This window comes from Pipistrellus hanaki (assembly GCF_964339955.1).
Source record: "Pipistrellus hanaki genome assembly, chromosome: 5".
Classification (NCBI taxonomy): domain Eukaryota; kingdom Metazoa; phylum Chordata; class Mammalia; order Chiroptera; family Vespertilionidae; genus Pipistrellus; species Pipistrellus hanaki.
The window spans coordinates 12,043,593-12,069,193 of NC_140507.1; the positions used below are offsets into that span (position 1 = coordinate 12,043,593).

Genomic DNA, 25,601 nt, shown 5'->3' on the forward strand with positions numbered 1-25,601 from the left:
GCGGCAGGCATCTGTGAAATAGAAGCCAGAGATGCTACTAAACATCCTGCAAGGCAGAGGACATGTGGTCTCTGGACATGGGTAGACGTCCAACTTTGCTGTCAATCCAAATTTTATTTGCATCTAGGTTTTTTTCTTTCATGAGGATTTAACTTTTTCTTCTAATGATGACTACTATCACATTGCGACAAAGCCAGGATTACCTCATTCACAAAGATTAGTTCCCCAATGATCTATTAAAAGTGGATCCCTCTTAATAATCTTATGACATCCTCTCTCACACAGGAGGCCCAGTTCAAACCAGAACACTTCCACAACACCATCGTGTGTGAGAAACCCAACAACCACCTCAACAAATTCAAGGGTTACATGTAAGTATCTCATGCCCATGTGCTGCTAGTACATATCTCCTCTTCAGCAAGAAACATTTTTTCCTTAAAATGACCAAACAAACAAGCATTCAGGTCCTGAGGAAATGTCTTTCTTTTTTATCACTAAGAACAGCTAGAGAAACCTCAGTGAGAACCTCAGGAGGTTTGGTGTCTGTGGCCTAAGTTCCAGAGTTCTATGATGCCCCACATTCTAGGTGTGTGGCTTTGGAAAAATCCGTCATCCTCTCTGAACTTCACCTTTTTCCCGAGAAAGGATGATCACCCTGCTTACTCCCAAGAGCCTTGAAGGGTCAAATAAAATAACATCAGACAAAGTTTATAAATACAGTAAGGAATAATTAATATTTAAAGATATTTTGAGTTACAATAGAGCACTCTAGAACCAGGCTTACTGGGTTTGGATTTCTGCTTTGCCCCTTACTATCTCTCTGAACTTGCCTCAGTTTCCTTATCTATAAAGTGGGTATGATCACATGACCCTATCTTACAAGACTGTCATGATGATTGAGTTAATACATTTAAAAAAAATACACATATACCAGTCCTAGAAAAAGAAGTATTGAAGACCCAGAAGGAGAAAAAGCCCTAAACGTTCTGATTATTATTTTTCTTTACCCCAGTGTTGTGGGGAAGTTATGTTTAAACTTCTGAAAACCCCCAAAGGAAAAGCATCAGGGTGGAAGAAGGGCCAGACACGGGGTAAAACCTGGTGTTAGTTGGACTTGGAATTTTCAAGTGTGAGGCCAAAAAAGTGCAATCTTCTTGAGCCTTGAGAGAGGAAAAAAAAAACTCAATCCCGCTCTTAGAAGTCGCCTCTCCTACATGGCACCAAGGCCCCTGCCCACCTCCCTTGAGGTCTGTTTATTTTATGAGACGGAGCCAGAGGAGGACAGTGCAGGAGTGAGGCCAGCGAGAGAAGGAGCTGGAGGAGAGGAGCCCGCAGCTGCCCTTCCTGACCCAGCTCACATTCAAGAGGCAGGACTGCCTGGTGTCGGCTGTGGATTCAGATGGTCAGCTTGTACAGTTCCATCCCCGCAGCCAGGTGACAGCAAGCATGAGACCACAGCCTGAAGGGAACACAGGCGTCCCTGTAGGGCCAGAAGCCAGATCCCTTTCAGGTGGGCAATGAGGATTTCCTTCAGGTGGGTCATTTCCTCTCACAGCCCAGCCCCCCCCAGGAGCTATCAGGAGTTGCACTTGAACATGGAGACTGGATTCCAAGTTAATACCCCTCTTCTGAAAAAGAGGGAGGATAGGGATCGTGTTCACTCACTGCTTCTAGTTCTGGGATGCCACTGAGATACCATTGTGCTCAGTGATGGCATGGAGAAGCCACCAAACTACTTACTCCCCATCTTTCCTCATCCCCAGGGAGCATCCTGACCAGACCAGGACCGGCTTTGGCAGTGAGAGCCTTTTGCTCCGAGGATGCACCATCAGAAACACCGAGGTGGCTGTTGGCATTGTCATCTATGCAGGTCATTGTCCCCCGACAGTTTCTCTGGTCCCTCTCTACCTTCCCTCCTCTCTCCCCTCCTCCAAATCCATCTCCACCAGGGGATACTCACATCAGTTCTAAGGGGTAGAGTCACATAACTTCCCATTTCTCAGCTAAGCAAACTGAGGCTGGAACCATAGCTGCTTACTCGGTCCACAGAAGACATGTTAGATTCCAAGTTACTGTCACTCAACTGAACAAGACAGGGAGGGAGATGCCTGCTCCTTCACCTCCAATGGGTTTGTGACACTAGCTATATAGGCAAGATGAAGAGTATCTTATTGAACCTGAGGAATAACCTCACCAAACTTAATAACTTCACCTTTTGTTCCTTGGCTTCCTCATCTATCCAATGGGAAAGTATTTGTATCTGCCTCATAGAGTACTTGCAAAGATCAAATGACCCGACACATGAAAAGCACTGCATCTAGCACATAAAAATGTGATGGGTTTTCATTGTGTTCTGCAATTATTATTGTTTATCTTTATTTATGTTATGGCTGCCGTTATGATGGTGTGTCTGACCTTGCCACGGCCATTTTGCTTTCCAATTAAAAAGATAGTAACACATCTCACAATGAAATCTAAAGTCTTATGACTACCGTATCCCTGGGACCTAGAACATGATGCTCCATGGGTTCTAAATAAATATCGGTTGTTACGTTGACAACTGCAGGCTTTTTCCTCTATAGGGGCAACACGTTCTCCCCAAGGTGTCTACTTTCACTGGAGGACTCCAGAAGACATGTCTCTGGGTCTTTTATTCACTGGCATACCTTGCTTGTTGTTTTGTTTGATTTGTTTTGGTCTGAGTAGAGCCCCCCTTTTGATGGCCATAGAAGAGCATTCTAAACATCAATCTACCCTAAGATTCATTTTTTGGGACTGTTAAAAAAAACAAACAAAAAAAAAAAACAGGTTTTTAAACAAATAATGACCCAATTTAGCTAGCTTCCCCTAATTTGGGGGAAGGTGGGGTTGTATTTGTCAGTTAAGGTGACTGTTTTGAAGGGGCTTTGGTGATGAGTTCAGTGCCATCTGGTAGACCCACTAAAGGTGAGCTGTGCAGCAATCCCTGCCCCAGCAACAAAATCCACATGGACTTAGATTTGCTTTTCTGAGTGATCAGACACAAAGGAGAAACTCTATGTGCATGATGGGAATAATGTATGAGGGGTCAGGTTTAGAGAGAGCTCACTGTGGCGCTGGGGGGTCAGGCTGCCTGGGTTCAAATCCACTCACCAGCTGCACATTCCAGTGCTAGCTGGCTAAGCTTTCGACACAAGTGCACTAAGAGTTCCTATCTTGTAAGGGTATGAGGTTCAAATGAAATGACCTGTGAAATGGGTTAGCACATATTAGGTTCTCAAGAAGTATGAGCAAAAAGGATGCTAATTGTTTTCGGTGTTATTATCCAGAGCAGGGTTGGTCAAGCTTGGCACGATTGACTTACAGGGCCAGATTGCTCTTGGTGGTGGGGGCTGCCGTGAAGGATGTTGAGCAGCATCCCTGGCCTCTCCCCACTAGATGCCATTAGCACCACCGTCTCAGGATGTGCATCCACCATTTCTCTAGCCATTGCCAAATGTCATGGCGGAGTACAATCCCCCTGGTTGAGAACAACTGATCTAGAGTCTCTCCCTGGACAATATGGACAGATAAAATAGGAATATCCTCGGTATCAAAGGCCCAAAAAAGCCAAACTGAGCTTTGTAGAGGAAGAGATCCAGTGTGAGGTGTGTATCTCTACTGTGTACAGGGAACACACTGAGGTACTTTGTGTATATTAATCCACTCCCCCGCCCCAAATATATACACAACCATCATCTCCCATTTTGCAGAAAAGGAATTGAGTTGCAAAGAGAATCATTCACTCAAGGTCATTTGTCTCCTGGTATTAATTGTATGTAACCCAAGGTCAAATATCTGCAGAGTCTAGCTCTGACTCTAGAGCCCACATTCTAATGGCTACATCATGCAGCTTCCCTCCCCCCTTCCCCCTTGAGTCTAGCTCTTGTCAAAAGAACAGAGGGATTTCAACAGTGAGGCTCAGGTGTTTGAAGAGAATGGTCCTGGGACCCCGTGTATGGGGTGACCCTGAGGAGGTCAGGGAGGCACAGTATCGTCAGCACCATAAGGCTGTGCTCACTGTGCCATGCAAACCCCCTCATCACTGCAGTGACTCGGGTCTAATTTAATAAGCCTGGAGTTCACTAGTCCCGCTGTTTTGTTGCCACTTTAAATCCACAGGGCAACTAGCTAAACAGCATTAAACCCATTCACCGCTGGAACGGATGTATTCATTTTCTTTAATTTTGCACAGAAAACATGTGATTGGTGTTTTTTAATTTGACTCTAAGGAATACAGCATGGTAGTTAAAAGTGAGCAACCCTAGAAGACAGGCTCTGCCCAAAGACAGTCTCAGCTTGACTCAGCAGCTGGCTGTATGTCTTGGGTACCACCAGGGGCTGCTTGGAAGGAGAAATAGGCTGGGAATTGGAACCCAGGGTTCTCAGTGTGGCCCTGATGGTCATTTATTCTTTCTTTATAGGCAGGTCCCTTCTATTGTACTTTTCTCCAATTAGAAAAAGGGTTGGTTGGGTGAGATCAGAAGTTTTCAACTTTTGTTGTCCTTTCTTGAACAAAACATTATGCATGCAGAACTCCGAGACAGGAGTAGAGCTGTATGGGATCCCTTAACATGACCCGCATGGTTCAGGGCCCACTCAGGGTCTGGTTTCTGGAGAAGGCCACACACTAAAATGAGAGACTGGAAAAGAGTTAATTTGGGAAAATGGGGGCCAGGTGGGAAGTCCACCTCTAGTGGGAAGACTAACCCCTGCTCTGGCCTTTTACCATTCCTTTTATTGAGATTCTGAAACAAAGACATCTCTTAGGCGGGAAGTTCCAACAACAGAAAATCAACAAGAATTTACATTTACATATGATTAACAAATTAAAGTTGCCTCAACCACCACTATCTCAACTAGATGATGAGTTAATAGCTCCGACCATTCAGAGCCACCAGGGTTGGCCAGCTCTTTTTACATTTTATTACCAGTGACAGTGTTAGGTTTCGGTTCCCAGCAGAGCTGTACAAATTTAATGTTGATGTGGAGGCCTTTGGCCCTGACCACTCTTACCCAAGCAACACCAACACCTTAGGCAAAGAGACAAATATGACAATTACTGGCCCCAAGCAGTGTCCTGCCCCAGGGCCTTGGCACCTACTATTCCCCCAGCCTAAAACCTTCTTCTACCAACTCTTCTCTCCCTTCAAGTCTTCCTTCAATGTCACCTCTTCTCAGAAGCCTTCCCTGATTGTGTTTTCCAAAACCATCTCTTATTATTAGCCCCGTGTTTATTGTTTATGTCATGGGACTTATTACTGACTGCAGTTATCTCATGTATTTGTTTCCTTGTATATTTTCACCAGAACGTGAGTCACCCGTCTGGTCAGTGTATTATCTCACACTAGCCCGTAACAGTGTCTTAGGGCAAATTAGAAAGAGTCCTCAAAACAGTTTACTGTCATTTGCCAGAAATGTGTCATCATAAACTCACAAATTTATGACAATTACAAAATGAAGGGAACCTCTAGGTCTGTGCAGGGCACAACCTGAGCGTGGTAGCTCTGTCCATGCCCAGCAGTGGCTGGCATGTTGGGGATGCTTAATAAGTACCTGTTGACCAATTGTGAGAAGCCTCTCAGTGGTTCTCAACAGCCTCCCTGAGGCGGAACAGAGGCAGGTGAGGGCAGGAGGCCCCTCAGTTACTGGGGGCTCCTGTGGCTATGGTCCAGACCAGAGGCAAATGGGGGGCAAGAGACTGACAACCTCATTTTTGCCCTCAGGCCACGAGACGAAAGCCATGCTGAACAACAGCGGCCCGAGGTACAAGCGCAGCAAGATCGAGCGGCGCATGAACACGGACATCTTCTTCTGCATTGGGCTCCTCTTCCTCATGTGCCTCATCGGAGCTGTAGGTATGGAATGTTCTGGAAAGAACAACATACAATAATCTTTTTTTATTGTAATCTTTTGTACAGAAATCTTTTTTGTGTGTGTGAGGGGGGGGGGGTTTGCTTCAACTCTCTGAGCCTCAGTTTCCTCATCTATAAAATAGAGTTCATAAAAAATAAAGCTTCCTCTCTATGATCACAGGATGTCAATGTGAAATCTCTTGAGTGTTAATTATACAAAATATTAGGAATATCATCTATTATTTAGTTGCTCAAGAAATACTGTCAGAAGTGAGCTCTGGGCACAGAAAACTAACATCAACTAACTGGTTTAACAGAGGTAGGGAACTGGCCCATGGACCATAGAAGGCCGGTGAAATCATTTGGTCTGGCCCTGCCAAGGCAGTAGGGGTGAGTTCATCAAATGTTTGACCAAAGAGAGCAGGCTAATGCTTAAGTTGCAGGAACCACTGGCTGCCTTTGCTTCAGAGCAGGTTTGTTTAAGGAATGTCGGGACTGGAAAGGACATTTGGGATCATCCCACTGTGTCCCCAGAGAAAGGAAGTTAATGGCTAAAAGGTCACACAGTGAGATAAGGTGCAGGCAAGCCGGAATCAGCTTGGCAGACTGCCCAAATTACATAAATTGGGAAAGTGATGGGAGTGGCAGAATTCTGTTCTTTCTGAGAAGAGTGACTCACGCACAGCGATGGGCCTCCGCAGGAGGTGAAAGCGCTCAGCGAACTGCCTTCCTAGTTCTTTACCACACGTTCACTTGGACTGTGTGAAGGTGGTGGCTCTTTTTTCTTAGCCCACAATGCATGGGGGAAATATAGAGGGTGGGTAAAGATTGCCAAGACTCCCATCACACAACTGGAAAGAACGTGTGTCCCTTTCTCTATTTCCAACCCTTTATCACAGAATTTCATGAAAATGTAAGCCATCCCATGATACTCTCCTTAATGCCTACCAAGAGACTGGCATGTAAGCTGTATGAAGTGCACACAAACACAGCTATATTATATAGAACTAGAGGCTCAGCACAAGAAATTCGTGTGTGAGTACAGTCCCTAGGCCTGGCCTGCCATCAGGGCCATTTTCCCCAGCTACCCATAGTCAGCCCACCGCCACCACTATCCACCCCTGGTTCCCTGTTCACCATCGGATGATCAGAGCCTGCTGGCTGCGGGGAGGAACTGAAAAGTCGGCTGTTCTGCCCACTTTCCAGCCTCTCTCCCCACTGCCACCCACCCTCGAGCGATCAGAACCTGACAGCTGAAGGAAGGGACTGAGAGGTAGTCAGTGCACCTCATAGTGACTAGTCGAGTGGTTGTTCTGGTAATTCTGCCGTTAGGGTCAATTTGCATATTACCTTTTTATTATATAGGATAAGGGTGGACTCCTCCAAAGCATACTCATGTCCAGGAATAGGTTAAGGGCTGATGTAATTGACCAGCCTTGGAACTAAATGGAGAACCTGTCTCATCCTCCTTTGCCTCCTCTCAGGTCACAGCCTCTGGAACGGGACGTTTAGGGAACACCCTCCCTTCGATGTTCCAGACGCCAAGGGCAGCTTCCCTCCCCTCGCCCTTGGGGGCTTCTACATGTTCCTCACCATGATCATCCTGCTCCAGGTAGGAGCTCCTCTCACAAATGTCTACGAAGGCCTGTGGCCAATACCATACAACTCTGTGAAGGAAAGTTCAGTGCTGGCCCCAAGAAGGACCTGCCTGGACTGCTGTGGGGAAATGTCCATTGCTTTCTTGTGGGCCTTTGAAAGTATTCCCATTCGGGGTCATGTCAGGATCAGCCCTGCTTTTTGTGAGGGGACTCTCCCCCCAGATCATCGTGGAGAAAAATATTTATTAGGCTTTTCTATATAAGAGTAAGATTACAGCAGTGACCCACGTGTGCCTGGCCCTTTGCCGGATACTGAACAGGTGAAACCTAATAACTGGGGAATAAAAGAAGATAAACTAGCACAGAGAACTGTCAAACCCTAAATACTGAGAGCAAGAAACCACAGATTAGTGTTTTAGTATTTTATCACTTGAGATTTAAAAACACAAGGGTGGGGGGTGGGCACTGACCCTATAAAAAGAAAGAAACAAAAACCCAGAGAACCTACATGAGAGAAGGAGAAAAAAATGTACAGGTTCTATAAGAATACAATCTATGAAAAGATGATGCAGCTTCATCTACACTCAATTTCTTGTACTACTTGAGGATGTTTCACTGTCTTCTTACTGGTGAACTCTTTTGAGTCCTTAGTTCATTCATTCATTTAGCAGAGTAATCCTTTTTTATGTGTGAATCAGGTCATACCCCTGCTGTGCACAGACCAGTGTTTTCATATCCTCCTGAAGTCAAGTCCAAAGTCCTTACTGCCGCCAACAAGCCATCAATGATCTGGACCCTGACTTCCTCCCTATCCTGTTCACTCACACACTTACTCTCACCCCCAACACCCCGCCCACTCCCACTGCCCAGCCGCTGCCCGGAATTCTCCTCCTCCCACAGATATCCTTGGGACACACCCTGTCTTCAAGCATCTGCTCAAAGGTCATGGTTGATAAGAGTCCCTCCCAACTATCACCCTCTACCCTCTTTAGTTTTTCTTTGAGACTCACCACTACCCAGGGTATATTTGTTTGTTGTAATTTGAGGTCTTCAAGGCCAGGGATTCTGTTCTGCTCACTGCCATGTCCAGGACCAGGAACAATATGTGACTCACACAAAGCGCTCAATAGATATTAGGTGTTGAATCAGTGGCCAGTAATCAACAATAGGTCTGAACACCTGTAAAAGTGGGAGGCCATCTTCCATGGCACTGGGATCCAGGAGGAGTCGGGGGACTCCAGACAGAGGCATGACAGCTCCTCACACGCTTCCCGCTCTGCATTAAACAACCAATGGCGAGTGCCTGTCTCATACCAATACCCATGCGTGAAAAAGGCATAGCCCCTAAGAATGTCAAGGGAGGCATGAGGCACGGACCTTTGATTTCCCAGAGGAAGTCCATCACACAAGCAGACCTCAGCTTTCCATTCAATGCCTTTGCCTCCCATAAAAGAGGGTCCTGAGAGAAGGTCCTGACACAGGGAATCGGCCTGGCTTCTGACTCCATGGGACTCGGTCTCTTTCAGGTGCTGATCCCCATCTCCCTATATGTGTCCATTGAGCTGGTGAAGCTGGGGCAAGTGTTCTTCCTGCACAACGACCTGGACCTGTACGATGAGGAGACTGATCTGCCCATCCAGTGTCGAGCCCTCAACATCACGGAGGACCTGGGCCAGATCCAGTACATCTTCTCCGATAAGACGGGGACGCTGACCGAGAACAAGATGGTGTTCCGGCGCTGCACCATCGTGGGCAGCGAGTACTCGCACCAAGAAAATGGTACAAAGCCTACCGGGGGGGGGGGGGGGGGGGCCATCCTTCTTCCTGAAAGAATTGCTGCTCTCCTAGAGGATGGGTGATTAAAGACGTCATGCTGGCTCCCACAGAGGCTGTGTGGCTTGTGGGAAGTAGCTTCCTGTGTCCCTGGGGCTTCCTGGTCACAGATCAGCGCTGTTCTCGTCACCTGTGAACCTTCTTGTGTTCACAAGGCTGTCAGTGATCTCTGTGTGGCCCTCCAGTCGCTCTGTCCTGCGCCATTTACACACAACGTTTTTACCTGTCAGGAGTGGCCTGGGGACATGTCCCAATGATGTGCCCAGGTTTAAGGATTTCTCGGGTCACCTAATCTGAGAGGACAGGCCAGGTCTAGGTGCATGGTCAGATTTGATACACCTGGGAAATGCCTTCCATGCTCTATGATCTCTTGAAAGCTTCAGCTTAGCAGATATGGCTATAAAGTGCCCAGATTGTCATCTGTATGGAATAAAGATGGCCTGTAAAGCTGACCTGGTCTTCTCAGCTCCAACTCCCATACACACATGCATATGTGTGTATGTGCACACATACACACACACACATACACACACACACACACACACACACACACACACACACTTTTTAACTGAGAAAAGAAACTCTCAAGAGAGCAGCATTCATTCTTTTGAGTATGAGGAATGGAGAAGGAGAAAGAAGGTGATATTATAAGGAACCCAATTCCCTTTGCCATGATGTTAACCATTTTTATGGGGCCTTCTGATCCTTTCATTAAAAAATTTTTTCCCATTTTTTTAAATTAAGGTATTATATGTGTACATATCTTACCATTGTCCCCCACCCCATTCCCACACATGCCCTCATCCCCCAGTGTTTTGTGTCCATTGGTTATGCTTATATGCATGCGTACAAGTCCTTAGATTGATCACTTATCTCCCCCATCTCTCCCTAACCTTCCTGCTGTAACTTGACATTCTGTTTAATGCTTTACTGCCTCTATCTTTTTGTTCATCAGTTTATAATGTTCTTTACTATCTACAAATGAGTGAGATCATGTGGTATTTTTCTTTCATTGACTGGCTTATTTCATTCAACATAATGTTCTCCAATTCCATCCAGGTTGTTGCAAATAGTAAGAATTCCTTCTTTTTATGGCAGCATAATATTCCATTGTGTAGATGTACCATAGTTTTCTGATCCAGTCATCTGCTGATGGGCACCTAGGCTGTTTTCATATCTTAGCTATTATAAATTGTGCTGCTATGAACATAGGGGTGCATATATCCTTTCAGATAGGTGTTTCTAGTTTCTTTGGATATATTCCTAGGAGTGGGATTACTGGGTCAAATGGGAGTTCCATTTTTAGTTTTTTGTGGAAACATAAAAAATATTTTAATTGATTTCAGAGAGGAAGGGGGAGATAGAAACAGCAATGGCCCTAACCAGTTTGGCTCAGTGGATAGAGCCTCAGTCTGAAGACTGAAAGGTCTTAGGCTCGATTCTGGTCAAGGGCATATACTTGGTTGCGGGCACATACTCAGTAGGAGGTATGCACGAGGCAGCTGATTGATGTTTCTCTCTCATCGATATTTCTAACACTCTTTCCTTCTCCCTTCCTCTCTGTAAAAAATCAATAAAATATATTTTTTTTAAAAAGAAAGAAACAGAAATGACTCACACTCGGGATCGAGCCCACAACCCCTGGCATATGTCCTGACCAAGAATTGAACCATAACCTCCTGGTTCATAGGTCGATGCTCAACCAAGCCACACCAGCTGGGCCCTTCTGATCCTTTTTTAATAATAAAAACAGCTACCATTATCAGTACTTAGAGTATTCTAAGACTCCAAACCAACCCTTAGTGTTCAGTACTTTTTTTAACCCCCTCTATGAGAAAATGGAGGCATGGGTTTAGCCAAAGCTCAGAGCCACAGAGCTAGGAGGTAGCAGAGCCAGCATCTGTACATGTGGAACTTGGTTGCACTCCTTTCTCCAGTCAGGGCAAGCTCACTGCTTGCCAGAGCAGCACAGTGTTCTTCCTCCGTGTCCTTAACCCCCACTTCGAGTCTGGGATCTCCCCAGCCATGGTCTAGCTCAGGTATAACAGGGGTAATAACAGGACTCCTTTCCCGCAGCCAAGAGACTGGAGGTCCCAAAGGAGCTGGACTCAGACAGCGAAGAGTGGACCCAATACCAGTGCCTGCCCTTCCCGGCCAGATGGGCCCCGGGCCCAGCAGCAATGAAGAGCCCAGGAGGCGTCCAGCCTCTGAGGAGGTGCCAGAGTGCCCGGGTACCCATCCAGGGCCACTCCCGACAGAGGTCCATGGGGCGTTGGGAAAATGCACAGTCTCCTGTGGCCTTCAGCAGCTCCATCGTAAGTCCCTGCCTTTTCTTTGAATTGCAAGTGGCCTCTACTGGGGAGAGATGGAAGGGGAACCTGGGGTGTGAGAGACAAAGACCATAAAAACCCTGAAGGGCTCTCCAAATGCCAGCCTTGGTCTTATATGCAGTCCTCATGCATGCTTTATTGGGTATGCACACTTCTTGTTCATTTCCAATGTTTAGTATTTAGGAGATTTCACATAAACATAGATTTCTGGCTTGTGTTTTTAAAGAATGGAAATGGGAAAATTCTTCACACTAAGCCAGCATTTCCCTGTGGAAGAAATTGGCTTGAATTAAAGAGTTGATGCCATTTAGTCTGGGCATGTAATCTCTAGTTCATCAGTGTCTGCCTCACTTCCATCACTGAGTTGAGGGCCAGCAGCATGTCGATTATGCTCATTTTTCCAACAGTACAGTTAAGAGGAATGAGAAATATTTGCCATGCCCCGGTTTCTATAAAGTGGAAAAACAAAAGATAAGCCTACAGGTTTATGCATTTCAAGAAAAATGGGAGAATATCTTCTTCGTGATCATCAAAAAGAGTCTTTGATGAAGCAAAAACATCAATGTAAGAATTACCCAGCACATTCACTTCCTTAGGTTAACTGCCTGGCCCCTGTGGTCCTTCAACCCTGCAGCTTGCTGCATGTGGTCCCTTCACATTTGATCCACAGGGACACCCATCACTAACTGTCCAGGGAGCCGATGAAGAAATTGAGTTTCTTCTACAAGACCTCACAGCATTCCCTGGGAGTGAAGGCCAGAACCAGGGCCTCTGGCTCCTGCCCATCTGCTTTCCTCTGCACCTTGCTCTTTCTCTAAGAGACATGGGACCTAGAATCTTCTGTTCTCACAGAAAAGCCACAGGGAACCCCAGCTTGTCTTTAAAAGGTCACAAACTTAAAGAGAAACCTGAAGTTCTAGTATGCCATGATTAGAAAATATGATTTTCAAAATGATCCTTTCGGTGAATTTCCTCCCAGGCTTTTATTTCCCCCATTAATACACATGCATAACTCCATATATTTAACATTTTTTGCAATCATAGCACATATAATTATAGGTTCTAGGTTTTTTGGATCTGACAAGATGTCAGGAGCATTGTTCATTTTGCTGCCTCATATTCCTAACCCAGGATTGTGCTTTCTGGCTGCAATAAGGAAAAAACACTGCGAGTCTGTGTGTTCCGGGTTGTTACTTCTGTAACTCTGAGTACAACATTGAGTTAACTCTTCCATGGCCAGGTAACTCAGTTGGTTAGAGTGTCATTCATTTGAACCATGAATTAGTGAATTCTCATTAGGCATGGGTTGTAGGTCTTACACTGTGTGTGTCTTCGGCATTTTCCAGTACTAGACACCATGAGTGGCCCATGTGCCTGAGAATATCTCTGCCAGGACCCAGGGGGAGAGAAAGGAATCTTTCCTTGGTAGATCTCAGTTGGGGCTCACAGATTCACTGCCCCCCTATTCAACCTGACAAATCTCAGTCACCCAGGAAAAACTGCAACCCTGAACCAATCCAGTCTAACTTCTATTCGGGGCCCTTCGCTGCTTGCTGGTCAGTGAAAGGGACACATTAACCTCTGAGCTATATCCAGATCCTGAATGTCAACCCCCCTCCCTTACTGGCACTCTGAAAGGCAGTTCTAAATTCATTCCAGAGCAATAAGGAAATTGACATACAGATTAAGAACCAATTCTTGTTGTCTAGGCAAATGAGGATGGTGACGCATTCTCTTTACGAACTGCCACATGGGTCATTCTCCAGTCTGTTTGCTTGAAGATCTGGGGTTAATGGGACAATAGTATCCCCAGGTAGGAAGAGCACTGGGCAAAGGGTCAAGAAACGTAGGTTCTCATTTCAGCTCTGATACTGGCTTGCTGGGTAACCATAGCAACACGTCAGACCCCTTTCTATCCCTTTCATTACCTGAAAATAATTTACTTACAACTCTCACCAGCTGTTCTAAAACTCAAATAACATAATGTTCATGTTGACCTGCAAGGTCCATTCCAGCTACGCGTTAGACACGTTTGGGGGTCATCTCAGCTCTCCCATTATTAGCTCTGTGGCTTCGGTCAACTTATCCAGCTGGAGGCCTACCCATTCCCATCATTGTTCTGCCTCTCGAGCTTCTTTGGATGATTTAATTGTTCAAATCATGCATTCTAGAAGATGGGTAACTAATCGCAGTTTTAAGTCATCTTTCTGAAAGAAAGCTCTCTGTTTTGGACAAATGATCCCGTCTCTAGGAACATGTGGTGGTGCGGGGGGGGGGGGGGGGGGGAAGGGGGGGTGTTAAAGGGGGGAATGAGCATCTTTATAAAATGCAATGCTGAGCCCTCTCCCCTGAGATGCTGGCCTATTTGGTCGATGGTAGGGCCTGTGCACTCATGTTTTTATTTCTGATGTTCTAGTGAGCAACCAAGATCAGGGCCTCTGTAAGCATACCACCACCACCACCCCACCACCACTACCACCCCGGCTAGGAAATAGTCTACCTTTGGCTCAAATAGGCTCCTTCTCTAGCTTGGAAGGCATTGGCTGAAGGGGGTGGTTTGTGTTGCCTTTAAGGGCTCTGACTACCTGTAAAATATCTGTGGCTGGTGTGGCAGATCTTGGAATAAGTCCATGGACCATGTTGGGGGCAGACCCAGAGGATCTCCTGGTTCCTGCCCCTCCCCTCTACTTCTTGGCAGGTTCCTGAACTTGCCTCTCTGCCACCTGCCCATCTGGCAGTCAGCTGATCCCATCATCTCCTGGCACCACCAGGTCTGTACTTCCCTTTGTAAACACCGTCAGAACTTGCCTCTGAATCCCCCCAGGTGCCAAGCCTTGACGGAGCACAGGGCCGCATTCTAAAGGAACTCATTCTCGGTCTCCTTAGCTCTTGGCTCCAAACCAACAATAAAATGGGTATCAACAGTACCGACAAAAGCCGGCTTCTTTCTTTTACTACAAAGAACAAGGAAGCATGGGTTGTTTTTGCCTAATAGGCTGCTATAAAATCTGTGGTCTGAGGGTGGGGTAGCACACTATGACAGGGTGAGGACTGAAACAGTGTTTAATAGACTGGCAGATAGAAAATGAAATGCCTTTTTTTTTTTCCTTCTTGGTCTGCAAACAGCCAAGATTCGAGCAGAGAGTCTTTAAGAGTGCCACTTACAAAAGGTTTCCAGAACCATCAGACCAAAGAATATCTTCCTAGTCATAAAATTTGCATTGGGGACTGTCCAGTCTCCAAACATCATCAGCACTCCCTTCTGTGGGTGTGGCCCCTCCCGGCCCTCCGGAAGGAACACCCTGGCTCTCTGCCTTGTCCTCAGTCTTGGTCTTCCTTTCCTCCTTTGGAAGAGACTGGTGCAGCACTGCAGTCTGTTCCTGTGGGTGGACAGCCCACATACCCATGCTCACACACACACACACACACACACACTGGATGGCCAGGTACTGCTTTAATCAGCCAAGCACACAAAAATCTTTTGAAAGTGATGTGACCACACAAGTAGGGATAGATGAAGGCCATCTCAACTGTGCTTCCTTTGCACCCAGGGCCCCTACTGGAGATGCATGGCTGCAGTGATCCTATTTATAAGAGGTGGAAAACTCCCTTCATGCTAGGCCACTAAGGATCCCACCACCACTGTGGGGTATATGTCACATTTGGAAAAAGCTTACCAGAACAATCCATGTGCTTTTCATGGTTACTGAACGAGGTAGAATTTTGGTAGACAGGAGGAGATTTATCAAACAAGGTAAGATCACAGGCATAGAATGGGAGTATTCATCCAAGAGACAGCAAACACACTGCCCAGCTAAGCTGAGGGTCTGTGTTGAGAAGTGGAGGGAGCAGAGACTATGAAAAAAAAACTGAGATAACAGCGTAAGTTGATTGTGCCAGCAATGAAGATCTCCTGAAGGACTACTGAGCTCTAGAGTAGCTGAGGGAAATGGTGTTTAGAAAGATGTGCAGGTGATACATGTGAAGGGTTAGAAGGAAAAGAGGTGAGAGGCAGCAACATCAGCTTAGAGGTGATGCAGAAATCCCGGAGTAAGGCTACAGGATCTGAGCCTGTTGCTAGCATCAGGACTGAGGGCCAAATGGTGGGGAGACAATGCAATGAAAGAACTGCCAGAGCTTATAACTGATGGGCATGTGAGGTGAGGGAAAGGAAGGAATCAAGTTAGAATCTGTAGTGACCAGGCTTCCAAAGGGGGAGTCGTCTAGATTCAAGAGTACAGGGAAGACTGTTATCCTTTCCCCAGGCATGCAAAGAACCTGGTGTGTTTGGAGGTTGCGGAGGAGGCTTCCTTTGAGTCCCCTTAAGAAAGACTCACCAAGTTCTTTCTCTCTCAGGAAAAAGATGTGACTCCAGATAAACACCTACTACCCAAGGTACAAGATGCTGCCCTGTGGCTGGAGAACTTGCCAGACTCCAGACCTGCCAAGGCTTCCCTCTCCACCACCTCCTCCATCGCTGACTTCTTTCTCGCCCTAACCATCTGCAACTCCGTCATGGTCTCCACAACCACTGAGCCCAGGCAGAGGGTAAGGATCGGTGATGGAGGGAGTGGCAGAGGAGGGGAGGAAAGGTAAGGATAAGGGTGACACCTTGAACAGGAAGACAAGACAGTTGGGCCCTAGCCACAGTATCACTATTTGATCCCTCTGAGACCTTGAACTCTTACCCTTTCTGGGCCTCAGTTTCCTCATCCTAACTAATAAAGAGGGAATACGCTAATTGACCGTCACACCCTCAAAGATGGTGGCCCCCAGCCACAAGATGGCGGTGCCCAGTCTCCTCAGCCCTGCCAGGGTGGCAGGAGCGCAGCATGGCCAGGCCCGCCCCCAGGTGGGTATGGCTGCTCCACACACCTGCCTCCAGAGTCCCCCAGTCCCCTCAGCCCCCCATCTGCCCAGTGCTATCTGAGGCTCAGGTAACCAGGGCCAGCCAAGGTTTGCGCTGCCGGCAGTGGCAGCAGCAGAGGTGTGATGGGGCATCGCCTTTTCTTGATCTCTGGGTCGCCTCCTGCCCCTAAGGGCTCCTGGACTGTGAGAGGGGGCAGGCTGGGATGAGGGTCGCCCCCTCCTCCAGTGCATGAATTTTCATGCACCGGGCCTCTAGTTTTTTAATAAAATAGAAAAAGTTATATATGAACTCTCTATGTAGCTTTTAAATTTTGTGTCTGTCTGCAGGTTAGATATTAAGAGTTAATATTTACTGAGCACTTGCTACATGCCAGGCTCCATGCCAAACACTTTGGCTACATTATCTTTTAATTCTCACAACCAAACAATCCTATGCTGCATGGCTTTGCATTTAACAAGTGAAGAAACAGTGCTAGCCAGTTTGGCTCAGTGGGTTCCAGGTTCAATTTGGTCAAGGGCACATGCCCGAGTTGCAGGCTCAATCTCCAGTATGGGGCATGCAAGAGGAAGACAATCACTGATTCACTCTCATCATTGATGTTACTATCTCTCCTTCTCCCTCCCTCTCTGAAATCAATAAAAATATATTTTTTTTAAAAAAAGAAAGAAAGAATAAAAGAGATTCCACCAAAGTTAAAAAAAAAAAAAAAAAGTGAAGAAACAGGCTCAGAGGGCTTGAGTAAGGATGTATGGTTAATATAGGACAGAACCATCTATATGACTCCATAACCACATATTACACTGGTCTCTGCTTTTATATGGGGGTTAGAAGAAATTCCGCCATGTGTAATGTTCTGCCAATTGGGAGACAATGCAGCTGGGTGGCCATTTATAGGAGATTCAACTCTGAATTATTTTTTAGTACTGAAATTAGCTGTCTTTAATTATCCACCGACTCTCACCCAGGCTCCCCTGTGAGTGCCTGATGAGAATAATTGGGTGTTATAGCTTGTTGCTCTGAAATTAAGACAAAGGTTCACCCAGGCACCAACTCAGAGCCCCGCTTCTTATATCCTAATCCCAAACCATCCTGAGAAGTCACTTCAGCCACTGAAAAGTCGCTGGGTTATCAGAAGCCTTCAGGGAGCTTTGAGAGAAGGCAGCGTTACCTGAGAACTCTGTTTTCAAGAGGAAGAAGCAGCATTCAGGGGAGGACAGCATCCGCCTCTCAATCTTTAAGTGAACAGGGAAGCTTCAGCTGGCTGGCCGCTGGAGGGCCCAACCTCTGGAGTCAGACAGAACCAGACCTGAGGCCCAGCTCAACTTCCTGTACACTGGGTGGTGATGGCCAATTTATTGAACCTCTTTGTGCCTCAGTTTCCTCATCCATAAGCTGGGATAATGATAGTATCCCATAAAGTTGGGGAAGATGAAATGAGTTGATGCATGCAAAGATAGAGGCTATGGTAAGGGTGTGGGGAATGTGGACTCTTACTATGGGTCCAACTTTTGTCTCATTTTCTTCCTTTGGTCTCTGATTAGAGTGGGATGGTCATTACCAATCCCAGGAATGTCAGGGCTGGAGGGAACAGCTGGCCTGATGCTCTCATTTTACAGGTGGGTAAACTGAGACTTGCCTAGAGGGGAAGACTTGCCCACACCACAGAAGGCCCAAGTAACCCATTTCTTGCAAAATGACCTTCAGATTCTGCCACAGACCGAGTGACTTTTTTCCCCCAACATTGAGAGTAATGTTCTTCCCTCCTTCAATCCCAAGGTCACCATGCCACCATCGACCAAGGCCCTGGGGACCTCTCTGGAGAAGATCCAGCAGCTCTTCCAGAAGTTGAAGCTTTCGAGCCTCAGCCAATCATTCTCATCCACTGCGCCCTCCGACACCGACCTGGGGGACAGTTTGGGGACCACCATGGCCACCACGGACTCGGAAGACAGAGACGACGTGTCCGTGTGCAGTGGAGGCTACTCGACTGATACTGACGGCGGCTACAGGAGCAGCATGTGGGACCAAGGTGAGGCCCTGGCGTCTGGGTCGGGCACTTCCTTGGAGGAGGTGCTGGAGGACCCGGCCCTCGGCCCGGCCAGCCCCGAGCTCTGCTACGAGGCCGAGAGCCCCGACGAGGCTGCCCTGGTGCACGCCGCCCGTGCCTACAGTTTCACACTGGTGTCCCGGACGCCGGAGCAGGTGACCGTGCGCTTGCCCCAGGGCACCTGCCTCACCTTCGATGTCCTCTGCACGCTGGGCTTTGACTCTGTCAGGAAGAGGATGTCCGTGGTGGTGAGGCACCCGCTGACGGGTGACATCATCGTCTATACCAAGGGCGCCGACTCGGTTATCATGGACCTGCTGGAAGACCCGGCCCGCGGTGAGTCCCCCCTCACCAGGGCTCCTGAAGAGAGGGCTCCATGGTTTAGGAGGCAGCTTGGAGGGCAATGAGGAGTTCAAGTGACAGCACCTCTCAGCCCAGCAGGTCCCAAGGAACACGGGCCACAAGCTGCTCTCCTCAAAGTGGTTCCTTAGCACACGCTTCCTTCTTCCATGTGCCCTCAATCTGGAGAATGACAGTGCCTGGGAGCCAGACTTGGGGACCTCTTGTAAGAGCAAGTCTCTTTAACTCCTTTATCCCCAATTCTAGTTTTCCTAACTCATTTAAACATGGATTACCCATACACTCTATTTTAGCAGGACATCCATGAACATACCCTAGAAAATACTGTGGTCATAATTCTTAGTTTTGGAGAGAGACCAACCGAACCCAGAGAGGGGGAAGTGACCTCAGAGAGGAAGTGAGGTAACCAGTGACACGTCCTCGGCCTGGGTACCCTGAGGCCTCCCATGCCGTCAGACTTCCCTGCCAGGTTCAGTGCACTCTGGGAAGCCTCAGGTGGCCCTCTTTATCATCCTCTCCCCCAGCGTCTCCCAAATGGATTTTTCATAAGCTTGCACCAAGCCAGAAAAATGTTCCCAAGTCCCTAGCTATCGGTGTCTCGTTTTGGAGCAGCATGAATTAGTGCACAGACGCTTCTTGATGGCTAACGAGGAGAAGACGGCTATGGGGCTATGATTCTCCCAGGGTAGCTGGTACCAGCCAAGCTTTAGAATTGCCCAGGCAGCCCTGTGCCTCCTGCATCACCAGCTATGGATCAAAGCCAAGAGGTTCATGAGGATGGATGAGCCTTTAGAATGGGAAGGGAGCTAATTAGGTTCTTTATCCCCAGACTCTGGCAGAGGAGTGAGTTCCGAGTTTCTGAGTCAAGGGAGCCACAGTATTCTGCCCCTGGGCTACAGCCATCAATGCTGCCCTGGAGATGTTTTTTTTTTATTTGTTCCTTGCCCAGTTGCAAAATGGATTAGAGATGCTTCCAACAAATGACACGTGAGCAATTGTATTATTAAGAATTGAGGACTAGAGCTTTGAAAAGAAAGGGAGAACATAACCCTAGGTTTAACATATTTATGGTGTTTGCGCGTTCAATTTGACCATGAGGTTTCTGTTAGCCTGAGCAAAAAATAGGTCAATTCGAAGGGAACCAGATAGAAGGCAGAAGGATTTAATCTTAGGAACTGATGTCTTTGAAAATAAAATACTGCAAATAGTGCTCAATAAGACAATGCATAAAGACTGTGCTTTAGGCACTAGGAAAACAGTAACACCTTCTGAAAAAGAGAAAGAGTTTTTGCTGTATATAAAAACAGCCGTAGAATAGTATCACGGGGAAAATCAGAGCTTGTTGTGCTTTCTTATACTTGCCTGACTATTAAACATTGTATTTTTAATTTTGCATTATATGGAGGGAGGGATGAGGTGCACGAAATCTGATTCCTACTTAGGGCCTCTGAAGATCTCAATCTAGCCCTGTTTTTTGTTTTTGTTTTTGTTTTTTTTAAATGACTGAACCTTTTTCCAAACTTAGCTTTATAAAGTGCTGCAATTGATTAGAGATGTCTGTGACATCTTAGATAAAATAAGTGGCAACAGCATCAATCCTGCCCCATACCCACAAACCCAGGATGAAAAATTCCTTTTATCTGGTAGATAAAAATAGTGGAATTTAAGAGAAAAAGATTAACGTTTTTCTAAAAAGAAATGTATTATATAGGACTTCATAAACAGGACTTAGAGCAACCCAATGAAGTATTTTTCATTCTAAACACTATATTGGTAGGAAATGCAAATAATTTTTTTTTTCTAAGACCATTTCTTGCAAACCTAGTGTGGTGAAGAACTTAGCTATGGGATCCAAGTCCAAAGCTGGTTTGGAACCTAACTGAAGTAGATGACAAAGAAGGTGAGGGGTAGGAAGTCTAACCCTTAGCAAACCGTTGGTCGTCTAGGGCTAACGTGGCTACAAAGAAAGCACCTGGGGACATAATAAAGCTCCAGCTGTCCGGTCCCTGATTCAGCAGAGCTTCAATTGGACCTGGGAATCTATTTTTTGTTTTTAAGTTTCCAGACAATTCTGCTGCAGAAAGCTGTTTGGTTAAGAATACCTTGGACCATCTACCTTTCTAAGTAGTGCATTTCTCAGCCAAGCTTTTGATGATCAGCTGTAGAGAGCAGACAATGGAAGGACCCCCAGAGTTAACCTTTCTGGGCACCTTGACAGCCAGGAGAGTCCCTCTGGTTCTGAGGAAAGCTGTGAGGGGATTTCTCTGCTAAAGATTCCAGAATGCTAAGAATGGGGAATCCCTGAGCATTTGTATATGACCTTATGCTGGACAATGACTCCTTCACAGTGACTGACACTGATGTGGAAAAGAAGCTGAGGAAAATCCGAGCGCGGACACAGAAGCATCTAGACTTGTATGCAAGAGATGGTCTTCGGACACTGTGCATCGCCAAGAAGGTGAGAACAGATTCCTCGTGAAGTAAGTGAGGGGCCGCAACCCCAATTGTATCTTTTCTACTTCTTTTTAGAAGACCCTTAATGTGGGTTGCTTTAATGTTTTCAAAATTAGCTTTTTTGATTTACCACAAAGACCAGGACTTTTGACAGTTTTGCTGGGGCAGAAATCTGAATGGCAAGGTTCCATATCAGTGTGGCTATTTGTATATGTAATCGGTTGCCCCTAACTCATAAAATAATGTTTAATGTTATAATTTTGCCTTCAGGAAATTCTTTTAAAATCTGCATTATTTGCATAGACTTGGAATTTGGAAGATTTTATGTGGTTACCTAAAAAAAATCTAGATTTCTGATTTCTCCCAAAAATTTAGAGGAGCTGTCAAAATGGGTCTCCATTCTCCAATAAAAGCAAATAGCTACAGCCACATAGCAGCTAATCCCTGAGGAGGAATGTATTCTGCTGTGTTGTGCTTGGCCATAGTCCCCACTATTCCCTATCGTTTCCCTTGGCCCAGTTATGGTCATGTAGATTACCTACCTCACCTCCAGCCCCTGCCAGTGAGACAGACAGAGAGCTAAGAGTCCCAGAGCAGGGGTACCTAATGGGGCACCTAAAATCAGGGAGGGAGCTAGAATGGACATATATTTCTAGATGGATGGATTTATTTCTCCATAAATTGACAGAGCTCATCTCTTTTATGGTCCTTAGGCAACCATAAAAATTTAAGAGTTTATGAGCACCCACTTTAAAGCCAGACCTACCTGGGTACAAGTCTCAATCTCACCACTTATCTGTTGTGTGACATTGGGCAAATTTCTTCATCTCTCAGAGTTTTGGGTTTTCTTAACTATGGAATGGTGTCAGCACTCCTTACCTCATACAGTTGTCATGGAGATTAGCACGTGTACATGGAACATCAACCAGTGTTTACTACTCTATAGCTGTAATTATGCCACCTTCTATTTTCCATTGAAATTATTTGTGCCAATTTTGTCTCCTAATAAAATTATGAAATTCAAAAAGAGCAAAAGGCCTATTCATATCCCCTTGGTTATCCCCATGTGCCATGCACAGAGAGAAAATCTAGGGATATTCATTGCTGTATTCATGCAATTCCAGCAAGGGGGTCTAAAGTACTATGGGACTCCAAGGGAGGAAGATATGTCCTCTAGTTGTATTCTTCCAGCTTTTGGTACCACCTCCAATAGCTGGTGGAGAATTCTATCAGGCTTTGCAAGATCTGGTTGCTGCTTACCTTTCCAACCTCATTGCTGGCTCTTCTCTACTTGGCTCTCCATCCTTCAGTCAACTGGTGTTTATAAGGAATAGACAAAACCAAGGTCATTGCTTTTTCACAGCCTTTGCACTTGCCCCTCCCAGTGACTGAACCCTTCTCGTCATTGGCTCTCAACTTGTATGTCACCTTGTCTAAGAGACCTGAAGATTCAAATGAAATAGGCCCTCTTCCCACAGCTATCCCTCTATCCAGTCTCTCTCTCACATACATATCTTCAGATCACGCTCTAATTTCTGCATAGAATTCCTTGAAATGACCTATATTTTAAATTATTTACTTGGACAATGTCTCTCACCCTCCAGTAGCACATAAGCCCAGGCATGCAGGGATCTTGTCTGTCTTCAGTGCTCAGAGAAGGGCGAGAGCTCAACAGATGTTTGGTGATAATGGAAATGAAGATCAGTCCTTCATTGATTCATGCATGCACTCAAGAAAGCAATCATTGAGGAGCAAGCCCCACCTAATTGTGTAGAGAAGCTCAAACAGGCACATTGGAAGGGGTCCACTCAGAGTTGTGAATGAGCCTATTCCTGTCCCGTAGGTCCTAAGTGAAGAGGACTTCCGGCGATGGGCCAGTTTCCGGCGTGAGGCCGAGGCATCCCTCGACAACCGAGATGAGCTTCTGATGGAGACCGCCCAGCATCTGGAGAATCAACTCACCTTACTGGGTAGCTAAAAATAAGCCCTCATTAAATGAAAAATAGGAATGCTGCAAGCTGGAAAGGGAGTTCTTGGCCCTGATTCTGACACTGCTACAAATGTGTCTCAATTAGGAGCCTTCCCCGGGGTGCCTTTCAAGAAATTTGGCACAGACTGGGCCATCATGCAACCCAGATTCCACATGTAGCCTCCTGAGGGTGCCCAGGAGCATTCCTGCACTTTCTGCTGGATGAAGCCTAGGAGACTGGATGCTTCTCCTCTATTTGTCAAATGTTTGTTGAGCACCTACTATGTACCAAATAGCAGGCAAGGCATTGAGGCTACAACAGGGAACAAGAGCCACAGGGACCTGGCCTCCCAGAGTCTAGGAAACTGATTAAACAAGTAATTAAACAGTGTTGAGGGCCTGGCTGGAAGATTGACCAGATGGGATGGAAACACAAAATAAAAGGAGCTAACCTGGCCTGAAGCCAAGGTGGGTGCAGGGAAGTTGGACTGAATGGAGGAGTTGGTCAGGCCAAGAGGGAGCGTGTTCCAGGCAAGGGGAAGGGGCCAGCTGGTAACTCAGGTCTGCTATGGCTAGACCATGCAGTGTCGGGGAGAGAGGTCAGCAGGACCCAGATTAGGAAGGGCCACGCATATCACATGCTGAATGTTTGGAGAGGGGACGGGGATGGGAGGGAAAGCAGGGGCAGATCTGTGCTTTCGGCACAGAAGTGAGATTGGTACACTGCGGGGAAGATGAGCGGCTTGGAGGCCCCAGTTAAGAGCCAGCGTTGGATTCCTGGTGAACAAAAAGCATTGCTAAGAGAGCGGGGAGGGTTCATTTATCAGGATTCATCTCGCAGCTCGGAGTCAGACCTAGGAAAGGCCTTGTGGGTCCAGCATGCACACAGTGGCCACAGGGCAGCTTTCTTCCACCTCAGAAGGCGAAGCTGACCTGGGCACAAGGGTCAAGGCATGGCTCTATCAGACCTTGCTGTGTGCCCAGGGACACATCCCCACAGTCTCCGAGCCTAGCTTCTTCTCTGGATAAAACCCCCCCACCCCACCCCCACCCCCGCTGCTCAGCCAGGCCAGGTGCAAGGGGACAGGAAGGCCCAGAGCTGCTGCAGGAAGCCTTTCTATATAAAAGCAGCAGCAGGATTTAGACATAGTAGGTGCTCAACAAACAGAGTACAGCCTTTTGTTTCTGTGTTTTGTTTGCTGCCTCCAAGGCCCCCTTGAAAGCTGATCATGAGAACTCATTTCAACAAGTACTAGAAGTCTCTAAGCCAGACAGCTCCACCCACTACACAAGGTCACCAGAGGGTCATCCCATGAGGGTGCTCACCCTCCTTGCCTCTGCAGTTCCTTGTTTCCGGAGCACAAGTCTCTGGTTCCACGAGAGAGAACACACTTGTAAGGGCCCGTCGGCCCCTTTTGCTGGGAAAGGCCTTCATGCCTCCCTCTTTCATTTTCTCTTTCACACACACACACACACACACACACACACACACACACACACACAAATGTGTTTTTCCTCCTCTTGCCCTCACTCTGCCTCCCCACAACATCAATCAGCTTCAGAGGCCCACCTTCCAAGCGAGCCCTGGGAGGGAAAGCTGAGGCGGGGCCATCACTCTTCCAGGGGTTGTTTACCTGGCTGTTTGGGCCTCAAATACAAAACAGGCACATTTCATGACAGGGAGGCTGTTTTTCTCCCCTGGAGGCGGCTGGGGAAGGAGAGAGCTGGGGCCGGGCAGAGAGCTCAACCTGCCACCTAGAAACCGCCCTGCCCTTGGGAAGCTGTCTCACATTCTCGCTCAGCCCCAGAGTAGGGTGATCTTTTCACCATGCATTCAGCGTAGCTGCTTTGCCAACCTATTGTCACCCAGAATCATTGAAAGAAATGAATGCCTTGCTCCTGCCCAGAGTGAAATGGGTCTGCGCTCTGAAATGGATCTCAATGTAAATGCCGGTTTATTTTTTGCTTAACCACCGTTATTCAGTATTTAGGTTGATGCAAAGCTGGAGATGATTCAAAATGTATGGAAGCTGCGTGTTTCATTCTCTCCAAGAAAATGAGCAAGAACCTGGATCTCTGTTAATTCTGCTGGGAGCGGTGGCATAGCCAAGATTTCAGCCTCCTTGTTTCTTTCCGCTCCCACTGACACTCTGCCGGCAGTTGTCTGCACTCCTGCTCGGCTCCTGACTGTTAGCCCCAAATTACTCATGCTGCTTGCTGGAAACTCCAATCCGTTCTCTAGAATGATGTTCTTCTAACTCAAAACT

The 25,601-nt window shown here is 46.8% G+C and overlaps 1 protein-coding gene across 1 annotated transcript in view; it reads left to right on the forward strand.

The window, feature by feature from the left end:
* ATP10B (ATPase phospholipid transporting 10B (putative)) overlaps positions 1-25,601 on the forward strand; it is a 173,395-nt gene that overhangs the window by 120,173 nt on the left and 27,621 nt on the right. The window contains exons 5-14 of the mRNA XM_084884102.1: positions 286-371; positions 1,764-1,870; positions 5,745-5,876; positions 7,358-7,485; positions 8,998-9,250; positions 11,381-11,619; positions 15,991-16,182; positions 18,281-18,887; positions 21,260-21,369; positions 23,209-23,335. Coding sequence (XP_084740228.1) covers positions 286-371; positions 1,764-1,870; positions 5,745-5,876; positions 7,358-7,485; positions 8,998-9,250; positions 11,381-11,619; positions 15,991-16,182; positions 18,281-18,887; positions 21,260-21,369; positions 23,209-23,335 — 1,981 coding nt within the window. The remainder of the gene's footprint in view (positions 1-285; positions 372-1,763; positions 1,871-5,744; positions 5,877-7,357; positions 7,486-8,997; positions 9,251-11,380; positions 11,620-15,990; positions 16,183-18,280; positions 18,888-21,259; positions 21,370-23,208; positions 23,336-25,601) is intronic.